The sequence below is a fragment of the Apostichopus japonicus genome, chromosome 13 (assembly GCF_037975245.1).
Source record: "Apostichopus japonicus isolate 1M-3 chromosome 13, ASM3797524v1, whole genome shotgun sequence".
Lineage (NCBI taxonomy): Eukaryota > Metazoa > Echinodermata > Holothuroidea > Aspidochirotida > Stichopodidae > Apostichopus > Apostichopus japonicus.
The window spans coordinates 11,963,306-11,976,033 of record NC_092573.1 but is presented as its reverse complement, the minus strand read 5'-3'; the positions used below and the strand labels follow the sequence as shown (position 1 = coordinate 11,976,033).

Here is a 12,728-nt window from a genome sequence, read left to right as displayed (position 1 = left end):
TTTTTCTTAACTATATACATTTGTATTAGTGGAAATTGATGTTTACAAACAATGAAGTGAAGTTGTCCTACTAACTGACCTGAAACTTAACTTTGTTTATGAATTTGATTTTTTGTTGTGTGGCTAAGTGGGAATTACAGCATACATATTAAACCGTTATGTAGCATATTAGCTACATTAAAGTCATTAAAGATCTGTTCGATCTTGAAACATCTGCGTATAAAACAAACGTTGTGTTGTTTGAAGGTCCCATGCATATTACATATTACCTAAGTTCGTCCCGTTCAAGTTATCTCGAGCAATCAGCTGGTTTCAGGTTGTCAACACTTCATCGATAGTTTTGTGTTTTTATAGTGCGTTGCTATTTAATATTGCCATTTTTAATTTCATGTACACATACCATTTGTGAAAAGGAAAAGAAGAAATAGGCAAGTAAAAAATAACAATTAAAGCTGATGTAATAGCGTCCAAAAGTATGATCAGTGTATTGATATCATAGAAGCACTGAGAAGGTTGACTTGTTTCATTTAAAAGGTTCTTGATGCACACTTGATGCAAATTGTAGTGTGCTATGTTATTTCCTCTACAACTAACCAGCAACTGGTACTAACCTGTACAGTTAAAACCATCTCCATAGTAACCATCTGTGCAATTGCATTGAAACGATCCCTCAGTGTTAGTACAGAAGGCGTTTTCGTCACAATTGTGCGTGTTCAACTCACACTCGTCTTCATCTGCAAAGAAAAAAAAACAAACAAATAAAACACAGAAAATAAAGTAACACCAGAGGTAGTTTACATGACAAACTTTGACTAGTGAACCCTGGTAAAGAGAAGATAAGAGGAGGTAGTTGTAATGGGAATGAAAAACGGAGGGTTTCAATTAAATTCTAATATCTTTGCATGGTACACCAGAAACCCTATATTAGGCTTAACAGAAAACTCGTCGTTTTTCTTAAGAAAGTCACAATTAAATGTAAAAGAGCAACTTTCCATACATATTACACTCAACCCCAAGGGAACTGAGATATTAGTTAACCTCGATTGTCTTGTTTTCTCACGTTTGAATATGTTTACCGATGTTCCATATACCAAACAATATAGTGATGGCCTTGTTGGTAAAAGAAGAGTGACAGGGATGCTAAGCCAAACATCGCTTTTGAAAATTATGAAATCCGAAAATGAAAATCTCACCGAGACATGTTGCACTATCATCTAGACTCAAGGAGTACCCCTTTCGGCAACTGCATGCATATCCACCAAGGATATTATCACATATCTGTTCACATGGCTCGGGTTTAGCAGCACATTCATCGGCATCTACAGTGGAATGGTCAATTATGGAGGTGATAGTTAAGCGAGAATGAAAAGTAGGAAACTGCAGCATTGCAAATAGAGCGTGCCGTTGTTTTGGTCAAACACACACTATATATCAAACAACAAGCATCTTGAAGGTCTGCAATATGCTTGTAATATATCGTCATCCTCAAATAGGAACAATTTAATATAATTAACTTTCCCTTCATCACGGGACTTGGTCTACACGTGCTTGTCATCATTTTGGGGGCATTATTTGGAGTCGTGATTGGAAGTTTAAAATCAGTGAATTTCAACACGTAGCCTTACATAAAGTAATTCATCACTTTAATTGTTCATACCGTAACACTGAAAACCATCGCCCACGAGATTCTCCGGACAGCTTCCACAGGTAGCATTCTCACTCGGGGGTTTCTCGTCAAAGCAAGAAACCCCAGGATAACAAGGTTCATCTTCACATGCATCGAGATCTTTTTCACAGAAGTCACCTGTCCACCCTGATGTACAGTTGCAAACAACAACCTTTCCCGGGAAAAAGCAATATACTAATAAGCCAGATATGAAAGATCGATATTTCGTGAAGCGTGAACTTTAGTTTTCATATGGCATGATACGCAAGTTTTTTAATGATTGTACTACCCAAAATGGTAGCAATTAATATGACAATTTTTTGGGTCCAAATATTGATTTATTAACGACTTGTTGATTCAGGGGATCGAAATTTACAAGATAAGATATAAATATGTCTGAAAGGTTTAACATGTCGGCCATCTGTTTTGTATATAAGGAAGGAAAGAAAGAGTTTATTGCAACTCCGATTATTAACACGAAAGGTTCATGAACCTCATAAATATATGTTGTAGGGGAAAATTAACTTTTAAAATAGACTCATTTACTGTTTTTCTATGAGTCTGGACAATACCTACACACGCCTCAAGTAATTTCTAATGGAAATGGCTATGCCTCACCTAGTCTTACACTACATTAGAAAATCCATAAACTTACTGCAAACTTGTCAGCATCAATGTCAGATGTTTGGGTATAACTGTCCCAAAGACACGATCCGTTGTTTTTGCAATCGCATATCTTGACTGCTGGTTCTAAGACTGAAGATGATTGGTTGTCTGATGCCTGGATCGCAAGGATTACAATATCAATCGAGCTTGGTATCCAACTAACTGAGCTGTCTGAATGTGTAGTGAAGATTAAAATATTGTGACCCGATAATGGCAAAATATTTTCTCACGTAATAATAATTAGAAAAAATGCTAGAAATGATGGATCCAAAAAAATAAGGTCTCACCAAGCACAAAAGAGTACTTTTTATTAATTAAATATATTACATATATTTTTAGAATAAAGCAGAGAAACAAGATATGACTCATACTTGACAAAAAAGGAGTCATATCTTATTTCTCTGCGTTTTTTGTAATAACACCTTCTTTTGGAGCATACGTATACACATCATGTACACAACAGACACACAACAGGCACACACACACACATATATATATATAAATATATATATATATATATATATAAATATATATATATATCTATATATATATATGTGTGTGTATATATATATATATATATGTATATATATATATATGCACACACATATATATATATAGATATATATATATATTTATATATTATTGACATTTGGTTATCATTTACCTGTAAGGGTTGCATTTGTAACGTTGCCAATAAGGGAGACATGAATTTCATCACCATCTAAATCAACTGCTTCAAAACTGTAATTCGCCACCTGACCGACTTCTGCCCAAAGTTCATCATCACCAGTGATATTAGGTGGGAAGTTATCTGTTGATATCATTGGCAAGAAACAAGTTAGACTAGTTTCTATTTTCAGGAAGTCCATAGTTTACGTTGGACATTTAATTTGGTTATATACTGAAAACGAATCTTTTTTGCTTTTGACAAAACATTTTACATGTTTCAAGTTAAATTCCCATATCAAGCAACATTACGGGCTTCTTCCACATTTGTGGTCGCTTAAGCGTCGTTAAAAGAACTGCTGATTAACTGTTCTGTGAATTTCTCTATACGTATTATTATTATTATTATCATGATTATTCATGATCATCAGTTAACCACTTTCAGGCACCGTATAGGGCTAAATATGGCATATACTGCATGTAACATTAAATAGCCCCGAAATTGTTGACATTCAAAGAAGCTTTAGTCCAATTTCCAAATAAGATTTCCGCGTAAACATATGCGATCTCGTTCTTCTTAAACCGTCCGTCACCTCCGCTAGCAAGAGGTTATCTCTCTTTTAAGAATCGATGCTTAATTTCGTCTTATCTTTCTTTTGATGTATTATGTTTAGAATCTAACTATAACATGACTCCTTGCGTGATAAATATGGCTGCATATAAAAGAAAGCATTTCTCTATATTTGTTTTTAAATGCATTTAAAGAAAAGGACAATTTTACGAAAACATGCCAATCTTTTGCTCTACTGTAGCAAGATGGTTGCAGTTTTTCGTGTTGCAGTTACAGGGGTAATCTGACATGTAATTATGGAGGGTGGGGGTGGAGTGGCGAGGGACGATAGAAGAGATATTAAAAGACTCACTGATGGACTTTTGATCTGACTGTAGTACTTCTTGTGAAACTTTGGAAGACGCCCCTAACTCTGCATCTTTGGTGGCTAATGAATCATACTGGCACTCAGTATTAGAACCACAGGTGTCCAAAACCTCGTTGTAAAATTCAGTGTCATTAGCCTTTGCTTCTTCGACTAAGTCACTCAAAAATATAGGTTTAAATGTTTCGCTTTCATCGTCAGCTCTCTTCCGGCGAGAAGATGTATGGAATAAAGAATCAGCCTTTTTTACCCTCCCTGCGCAAGAAAGAATCAGGTGAAGACAAAAAAACATTATAGTAGATTGATACCATGTGTTTGTTTTATTTATTTTACTCTAGTGACGATCTGTGCTATAGTTCATAGGTAACATTTACATAACATAAAGATATTACAATGAATAAGTGAGTCGCATAAAAGAATTTTAACAAAGAATGAAAGGGTTGTAAAGAAATTACACGTAAACTTAGATTTAAAACTGATCAAAATCACTATTCTTTTCCCATATTTCTCTTGTAACAATCCGTAACATTAAAAAGACCATAGACTTACAACTTTCTCCAAATTCATATAATTCTCTCTCTGTCAGATTTACTCCATTGGCTGGCACTTGTTGGACGTCATCTCGCCTCAGAAAGTCATCGCCACTGTCCCCATTCCATACACCTAGTGAGGACATGAAAAGAAGTAATGCCTTTGTCTTTTATTGAATCTTCCTTGATTGAATCATTTAATGTCGATGAAATTCTATACATTATGTTATGGCAAGTTACTTCACAAGTGTTGTGAACAATAGAGTTATACTTCTTAAGAAAGAACAATGGATAGAAGATAGAAATCCCTTATGGTCATATGATCAGATTATATAACATCGAAGTATTTATACATGATATATTAACAACAAATGAAGAGATATTTTGAGTTAAACGTACGTTTTAAAGTATGTGTAATGTTAATGTATAAATGACAGCAGCGTACCTAATAGTCCTCGGGTGGAACCATTCCTGTAGAGTTCAGGTGCAGAAAATACCACATCAAGTAGGCCTAGTCTAGCTTCCACCGTTACACTAATACCAGAGTCCCAAAGAGCTGTTATACCAGAGCTGTTTTCAGTCTTTTCGTAACGTAACAAGAATGTACCATTGTCATCGTGGTTGTAAGTTTCTAGGTGAAAACATTCCAAATGGAAGAAACTTTTCAATCCTGCAGTATACAGAATTTCGTCTCAACGGTATGGCGTATTTGTCTGCCTTTTTAGATGATTGAAAATAATAAAAATTAGCAGGAGCCAGGCTTTTATAAAGAGTGACTGTATTCCTGGGCTATTTGAGGCAGGATTCCACGTGTAAGGGAAGCTATCAACTAGGTCTGTAATTGTACTAATAATTACGTTAACATGAAAGTTTGGGTGAAGATGAAGGAGTGGGACGGGGAGAGTGGGAGGGTTACACCACCCATACCGTTGATATTCTACATCACTTATATGATTCAAAATACCTTCTTCTTTCAGTCTGGTGGCATTAAACCATTCATCATCTAAGTAGATCTCAAACTCTTCATCCATTTCATCGAGACCAATTTGGACCTGCACAAAATGAAAGATCTTACACGTAACGCTTCATCTTAAACACCAGTACGATTAAACCACATCATAGCAAAAAATAATGACTATCCTGGCAAAGATTTTTAAAATAACAGAATCGCAAGCCAACCAGGGACTGAATCCTGTTCCTTTTTGTGTTGTGAAGAGTGTAATGATGCATTGGTTAAATGGCGAAACTGAGTCGGGTATGGGGGAGGGTTGACTACGTCGAAAGTACATTTTTAATTGCTGAAAAATTACTTGATGTAACTTGATGTTTGAAGTTCAAATTGTTTACAGTTCCTCGGTTCAACTTATGACACCCGTTACAAACGGAAGGTCATGATTTTAACGCTGGTTCATGGGGAAGGGGATCGAAAGCGCTTCTGTGATGACTAAAGAATTACTTTGTCAACAACAAAAAGGAGTTTACCCCTGTTCGACCTCGCAAGAGGTCCTACGGGGGATAATAGATGGTTTGGTAGAATAGACACTTTTTTTTCTAGGGAAATTTGTCTATTATTCAGTCAGGGTGATGATGAGAAGTGAAGTATTGTGCAATAACATTGTGTAGAAGTCATAAATAAACAAGATGTCGGAACTGAATTACTTGTAATTCAATCTGCTAGATAAAAGAAAGTAATAATAAAATTTTCAATACTAAGTTTGTATTGATTTACAAAACTATGGGGTAAATGAGTCTTCTAAGCTGTGACGCTCGAGCCCTTTCAATTTGGTGGAGGGAAGGCCAGGGTTCAATCTAGACAGAAACAGATAACTTGCATACTCATTCGGTTTAATGGTTTTGTTGCAACCCATTTGGCTCCGTGACTTAACTTACTTTAGTAGCATTGACAAACACCGCAGCAAATGCATTGAATACCGTAGCCTGGGTTGTCTGATTGGTCTTTCTGTTGATTGCCCTTTCTGTTCTTCCTTGAAGCACGAAAAAGTCTTTCTTTGTATCTTCTGCTTCAATTGAAACAAGGACATACTCTCCCAAGCCATTGAAAGTATAGTCATAGCCATCCAAGGTTCTCATGTGAGGATCACCAAAGAACCATCCTAGATAGTGTACGAAATAGAAAGGTATGTTGTAGTTGTCAACATTAACAAACATTAATATCAAGCTGTTACTAAATGTAACTAGTTTACATAAACGTCACATGCAATCCCTGACATAACAGGGAGACGGTGGGAAACTGTGGGAGACTGTGGGAGACTGTAGTCATTTTTTAACTTTCTTTTGTACACTATTGTTATGCTTTAGCCGAAATGAAGATTTTTTTTCATTAATTGAGCAATTGGACTCCTTTTGGTTTATCAGTCTGTTCTGTAAGATGAGAATTATTAACTGATTTACTGCACCGCCTACCCTCCGCTTCAAGTACATTTCAAGCAACGAAAACGTAAGTATAAACATGAGTTTCGGCTCATCATGTTACTCCCAGTTCCAAGATAGGAGTGCATATGTTTAGGAGACAGGTTAGTGAGGAGTGATGCAAATTTCCTTTTCCTTGACCCAAATTTAATGGACAAAGTTAGTTCAAATTACCAGTGAAAGTACCATATCATTAAAGCTTTATCGAATAATACAATTTTGGAGATTATCAGAAAGTGCCCAAAAGGAACATTACCAATACTCCAAAATCCTCTGAACTAACACAAGTAATGATTACATGAAACACACTGCCCAAAAACTTCCTCACCCCATCCTGGAGGCCTGTACCAAAAGGTTGAAGCTGTCGGCCTACGATTCCGATACAGATTGCAGAAGTACCAGTCCCTGGACTTGTAACAGCAGTGATACCGAGGTAGAAAATCTTTCTCTGAAAAAGGCAACCCGTGGAAATTTTAAATTCATCTTCCAAGAGTATCTTTTCCAATTGTTCCAGATACTTTTCAATGATGTAAAAGAAAATTAATTAAAAAGGGAAATAACAACTTTAGAACCATATGTCTGATTGACCTTTGGGTAGCTCATTTGGGGAATCAAATGTATTTCAGATGTAGTGCTCAGATATTAGACATTTTGGCTGCGTTTTGCATTACGATCAGACCCCGCGCTCTATGCATGCTCAACATTGAAGCAATATAAATTCAGTTAAACCTCCACGTATTCACGTAAAGGTAGCAAAGTGAATTTTCGCTTTAAAGTTCATTGAATAACGGACATGGACGATGCCCTTGAACGAGAAGTTGTCTCAGTTCTTGCCAAAGGTGACGGACACAACCATAAAAATTTCTAACTTTAAAAAATACCATTCATAGAAATGTAGAAGGGAAGCTTAAACTTACCAAACCACTTTTCATATCTGTATTTGTCAAATCGCCATCCGTTGTTATATTGATAACGTTCTGCAAGGCTGCTTTGAAACAATGACCGGTACCCGTAATTAAGGGATTGGGTGTAAGTGTTGTAACAACAAATGTTGCCCTTAGCAGGGCTCCAGCTCCACCAGTCCCAAGAGTTCCATCCCCACCACCACGACCCACCCCACCACCACCACCATGGACGAGACAGAGCTGGCTGATAACAAATTTCACCATCTGACGAGAAAACAAAATCGTTTAAGAGTTAACAATTTACCTTGAAGAATTGTCAGGATGTTTAATTATCAAAATGCAAAACATATTTAATCATGGTTTAAACATTTCGTGAATAAATAAATGGTTTGGTTTTGACGAGATGTCATTAGTTCGTGAACTATTTTCAAGTTTCCTTGTGAGGTGGAAAAGCGACTTACATTCTCTGGATATATCTTCATAGAAGTCATCCCCAATTTGAGAAGTCAAATGATCAGGCACTTGATATCTGTACTTTACATCATACATCCGTGATGTTCGAATGTATCTCCAGTCTCTACGTGCCTGCCAATATGAAGGAGGGCAAGGATCAAACCGAAAGGTCCATTGATATGGTGAAGGCTCTTGATAATACCAATCCAAACAAAACTGTTTTGAATTGACGGTGGTTTCTGTATTATCCTCTAACCTGAATTCCCATTTTCCTTTCAAACCTGTATTGCCAGTCAGTAAATCAGGTCGAAATTTGTCCAACGTCGAGGAGAAAGGCAAACTATTCTGTATCTGAGTACTTCCATAACCGTTCGATCCTCTAGAGTTGTGTCCAATGATTACATTCGGATATGACAATGCCTGGACGTTCCAATTCATTTCACATTCTTGATAATTAAAGAGGGCAAAGCTGTATCTACCGTCTGTCAGTAACACTGCCTGGAAAGTATTAGCCTGCAATGAAGATCATGACGTAATTTAGCGTTAGTACATGCAAACAAAACTTTTCTAAACTTAATTGTAGATCCATATCAAATGAGACAATAAATTCTAACACAAGGATCTTATGTAATGTAGAAGATCTGATAGTTATTGTACGTTTTGGGGTCCAACAAATAGCTCCAACTGTCAATTGCTGCAAAATCTTAAGGCACCAAAATTACCCATTTCTCATTACTTATTCATTAGTTACAGACGAATATTTACGGATGAAACAAGTGCAATACATCTCCTTTGATAATTCTTCCTTCAACTTACTTCAACTCCTCCTGGTCGGATAAGTTTCTCCCAAGTTACAACCAACATCCACGTTGCTCTGAAAGTCGTAGGCTTCTTTGGTGTCTTGATTTTATCGGTAACGCTATCTATGAAGGTTTCGTCTGAACTTTTTTCGTACACCTTCGGAGGAATTTAAATGAATCTCGTTTAATGGTAAGCTTATACTGAAGCAAAACGGCGATAAATAAGTGGAGAAACATTAGCCATCTTGCATGCACAAACAACGTGTCAGTTGTTTAACAGTTAACAACATAAATTTAAAACAGTATTTAATTATGATAATCAGCTACTTTGATTAATATCTTTATCATTCATTTTAAATTGATGGAAAACAATTGTGATATTGCTTAATTTTATTATTGACTGAACTTATAAGTTAAAAATACCTGGTAATAGACATTGCTATAGCCCAAAGCTATTTCAGCATCTGCCCAGAAAGGAGCCACCGCAGGTAGATAGTCAAGGAACCAAGAATGTGGATATGGATATGATGATCTATACCAGTAATACCAGGAATAATACCAAGGCGTGTCTCTTAAAAAAATTATGAGACCATTCTCTACAATCTGAAAGTAAAATTGGAAAAGATGCTATTCGAAAAGGTTCAATCATGTATGTTTTGTTTCCTTCTTCCTTGAGTTAACTAAGTTTGAAAAAAGCCTTAGTATCATGTAAAAGATATGTCTTTCATTTTGGTATCTTTATTAAGGAGCTGTATGATAGGCAAAGGCTTCCACACTCACCTAACATCGCTTCCAACCAACCGAAATCAATACATACACTCCCACAAATACAAAGCGTGCGCTAGCGCAGATACTCGCTCGTGCGCAAGAATCTGCAAAAGCCTCCTCGTAATCATAGTTGTTAACGTTCATCATTTTCTTTAAAGTGGACGTTAACAAAAACTGAAAGTACTTACGTAGAGACTGTAGTAGAAATTGTCTCCGAGAGGAAAGCCAGTTGGTATCGAGATAGTTTGACTTACGAAGTTATCCGCTGTTGCGTAAGAATTTCCTTCCGGCCAAAAATATCTATAACCTGTCCATGTTCTAAAATACGTTAAACGATTGTCTCGTTGGCTTGTGCCAAACGGCAGTAATATTTCTTCTGCAAAGGAAAGGTTCAAATTGAATATAAATGAACCAGCTGATCCACAACTGCATCACCTTCATAGGGCAAAAATATCAAAACTATTGTCGTATTTCCACTGACATTAGCTTTCCTCATTTCTTCTCGAAAACTATAGAGCAAGATTTTGTACAACTTTCTCTCTTAAAATAGCCTGTGTTATTTTAAATGACAAACAATTCGACCGCTTGACATGCCTTTATATGACAGATTATCATTACTCTATAGCCTATGTATTCCCGCCACTCGAAATGGTTATCTGTCGTTAGTTTGTTTGTGAGTTTATTTGTTTGTAATAGTTGTTCTTCTGCTTTTCTTTACATATTACTGAAACCTCGCACATGCAGGTTTGAGTGAAAGTTAATAAAGGAAATTTGAAAGATCAGAAAGAATAAATACACCATGGGGTTAATGCTCTGAAAAAAAGACCATAATTCTTACGTCGTATATTAAGTCAGTCTGTAAAATAAAATTCATGTAAAACTGAAATAAATTATATTCTTTTGATAACCGTGAATGAATTCCAGAATTTAAGAAATATGTTCTCTTTGATACGTGTTCAAAGAGCTACGGCGCATACTTGTTATTTCTCGCACCCATTTCTGCTACCTTGACCGTCACTTCAAGTCACCTTCCTACATAACCAGAGTATGCCTCAGCATCTGACGAGTGCAGTGGCGGAGCGTCCATACAGTCAGAGGGGCGGATGCCCCCCCCCCCCCCTGACGGACTCAAATGGACTGTTGCCGCCCTTTCCAGCTTTTTACCACTTTTTACTTATTCGTGATTATTGACTTTTTTATTGCGCTCTCAAACTCACCCACTGACATTTGTCAAATTTTGTTGGTGTAATTTTCTGACAAAATGGCGATGACACCTATTTATTCTTCGTTTATCTGCAATTTAGCAAGGCCCGGAAAGGGTCATTTCCGGCGATCTAGGGAGTATGTTTACTTAAAACATTTCTGTACGCTCCGCGCCAAACTATGGTGGCGCTCCGCTTAGGTAGGGTCGAAAGCGCCCCTACAGACCATTCTCGCCCCCCCCCCTCCCCCCGACCAATACCCCTAGCTCCGCCACTGCTGACGACCTTTTCAACTACTGAGGGTACTAAATGCTCTACATTTATCACACTGTAAGGAATGAAGCTATTAAATGATATCAAATACACCTACCAACACATTTCCCACATTTATCGCTGAGTATGTAACCAGCTGCACAGACGCAATTGTAGCTACCGTCCGTGTTTTCACATGTCTCTTCCTCTCCACATAGGTCAGTTTGTAATTCACACTCGTCGATATCTAGATAAGCAGAATATATGTAACGTTAACAACAACACAGATAAGGATCCATCAAGTTGACATTACGGTCACTTACTTGAAAGACAACCCTGGATCGCTGTTTATGGTGAGAAAACTAAATGTTCCCTCTATTTGCTCTTGAAATACATAAATTATATAAAAAAGATCATAACGCATTGTTTGATGGACTCGATTTAAATTGATGTTCCCACCCATCCCCCAATTATACATACATAGCTTTCTCTGCTACGCAAAAAATATTAATATGCTAATTACTCCCCCCCCCCCATCCCACCACCCATGACTTATGTTGAATTATCAGATGTTGGATTAGAATTCAATCATTGAAAGATCAACAAAGATCTTACACGATCAATTTCAGTCCTTAGTTAACGAATATGAATACCTTAATTTCGGTTGCCCGTTACAGTTAGGTGTGAATGGCTCAAAAATAATAACTAAATATGACTTACCATCGGTACATAGGCGGCCTGTCCAACCAGCAGAGCATGAACATTCGTACCTATTTTCAAGATTCTCGCACACGCCATTTGCACAAGGATTGGATACACATTCATTAACATCTATGGCAAAAACGGTTAATTTGTGGAAGTAAAGATACGTAAGTCTTATTATATTAGCTAAACATCATATCAAGATTCAAGAAAACGAAAGGACATTCAAGAAAATGAAAGCCGCATATCCAAGTGTGCTCCTTGGATAATTCTTTGAAATATTCATAAGATAAAATGTATGCACAGGTCACGTGGTACATGAAAAGCCTGGTGTTTCTTACTGATTGTCTAATTTATCAATTCTGTCTTGGCAATATATATATCGAACTGTTCATGATGTAACTAGTAACGTGACGTAAGATTTGGGGATATGATGTTCTCTCAAAGATATGATAGTCATTGGCCCAAGTTATCCGTGAGCTTAGAACACCCTATTAGTGTTGTAAAGTCATTATGTCCAAATTAATGGGAATTAAATTATTGAAAGGCTCACATCATCCTCTGCTTGATGATGGAAGAAATGTTATAATTTTAAGCGTTGTAATTATATTTTCATGTATATTTATATTTTCTGTTGTTACATGATTATCTATTATTAAGTTATCGCTCATTATATATATATATATATATATCTTTCATTATTTTTATCATTCGTTGCATATATACATACATACAAACATACGTGCGCATACA

The 12,728-nt window shown here is 36.6% G+C and overlaps 1 protein-coding gene across 1 annotated transcript in view; it reads right to left on the bottom strand.

Annotated features, from left to right (window-relative positions):
• LOC139979023 (uncharacterized) overlaps positions 1–12,728 on the bottom strand; it is a 67,699-nt gene that overhangs the window by 31,103 nt on the left and 23,868 nt on the right. The window contains exons 14-31 of the mRNA XM_071989658.1: positions 11,994–12,104; positions 11,392–11,520; positions 10,008–10,195; positions 9,475–9,654; positions 9,068–9,208; positions 8,260–8,764; positions 7,811–8,062; positions 7,222–7,341; positions 6,354–6,577; positions 5,428–5,515; positions 4,909–5,094; positions 4,483–4,596; positions 3,922–4,188; positions 2,997–3,143; positions 2,322–2,503; positions 1,658–1,838; positions 1,194–1,319; positions 612–734 (exon numbers count right to left, since the gene is read on the bottom strand). Coding sequence (XP_071845759.1) covers positions 612–734; positions 1,194–1,319; positions 1,658–1,838; positions 2,322–2,503; positions 2,997–3,143; positions 3,922–4,188; positions 4,483–4,596; positions 4,909–5,094; positions 5,428–5,515; positions 6,354–6,577; positions 7,222–7,341; positions 7,811–8,062; positions 8,260–8,764; positions 9,068–9,208; positions 9,475–9,654; positions 10,008–10,195; positions 11,392–11,520; positions 11,994–12,104 — 3,264 coding nt within the window. The remainder of the gene's footprint in view (positions 1–611; positions 735–1,193; positions 1,320–1,657; positions 1,839–2,321; positions 2,504–2,996; positions 3,144–3,921; positions 4,189–4,482; positions 4,597–4,908; positions 5,095–5,427; positions 5,516–6,353; positions 6,578–7,221; positions 7,342–7,810; positions 8,063–8,259; positions 8,765–9,067; positions 9,209–9,474; positions 9,655–10,007; positions 10,196–11,391; positions 11,521–11,993; positions 12,105–12,728) is intronic.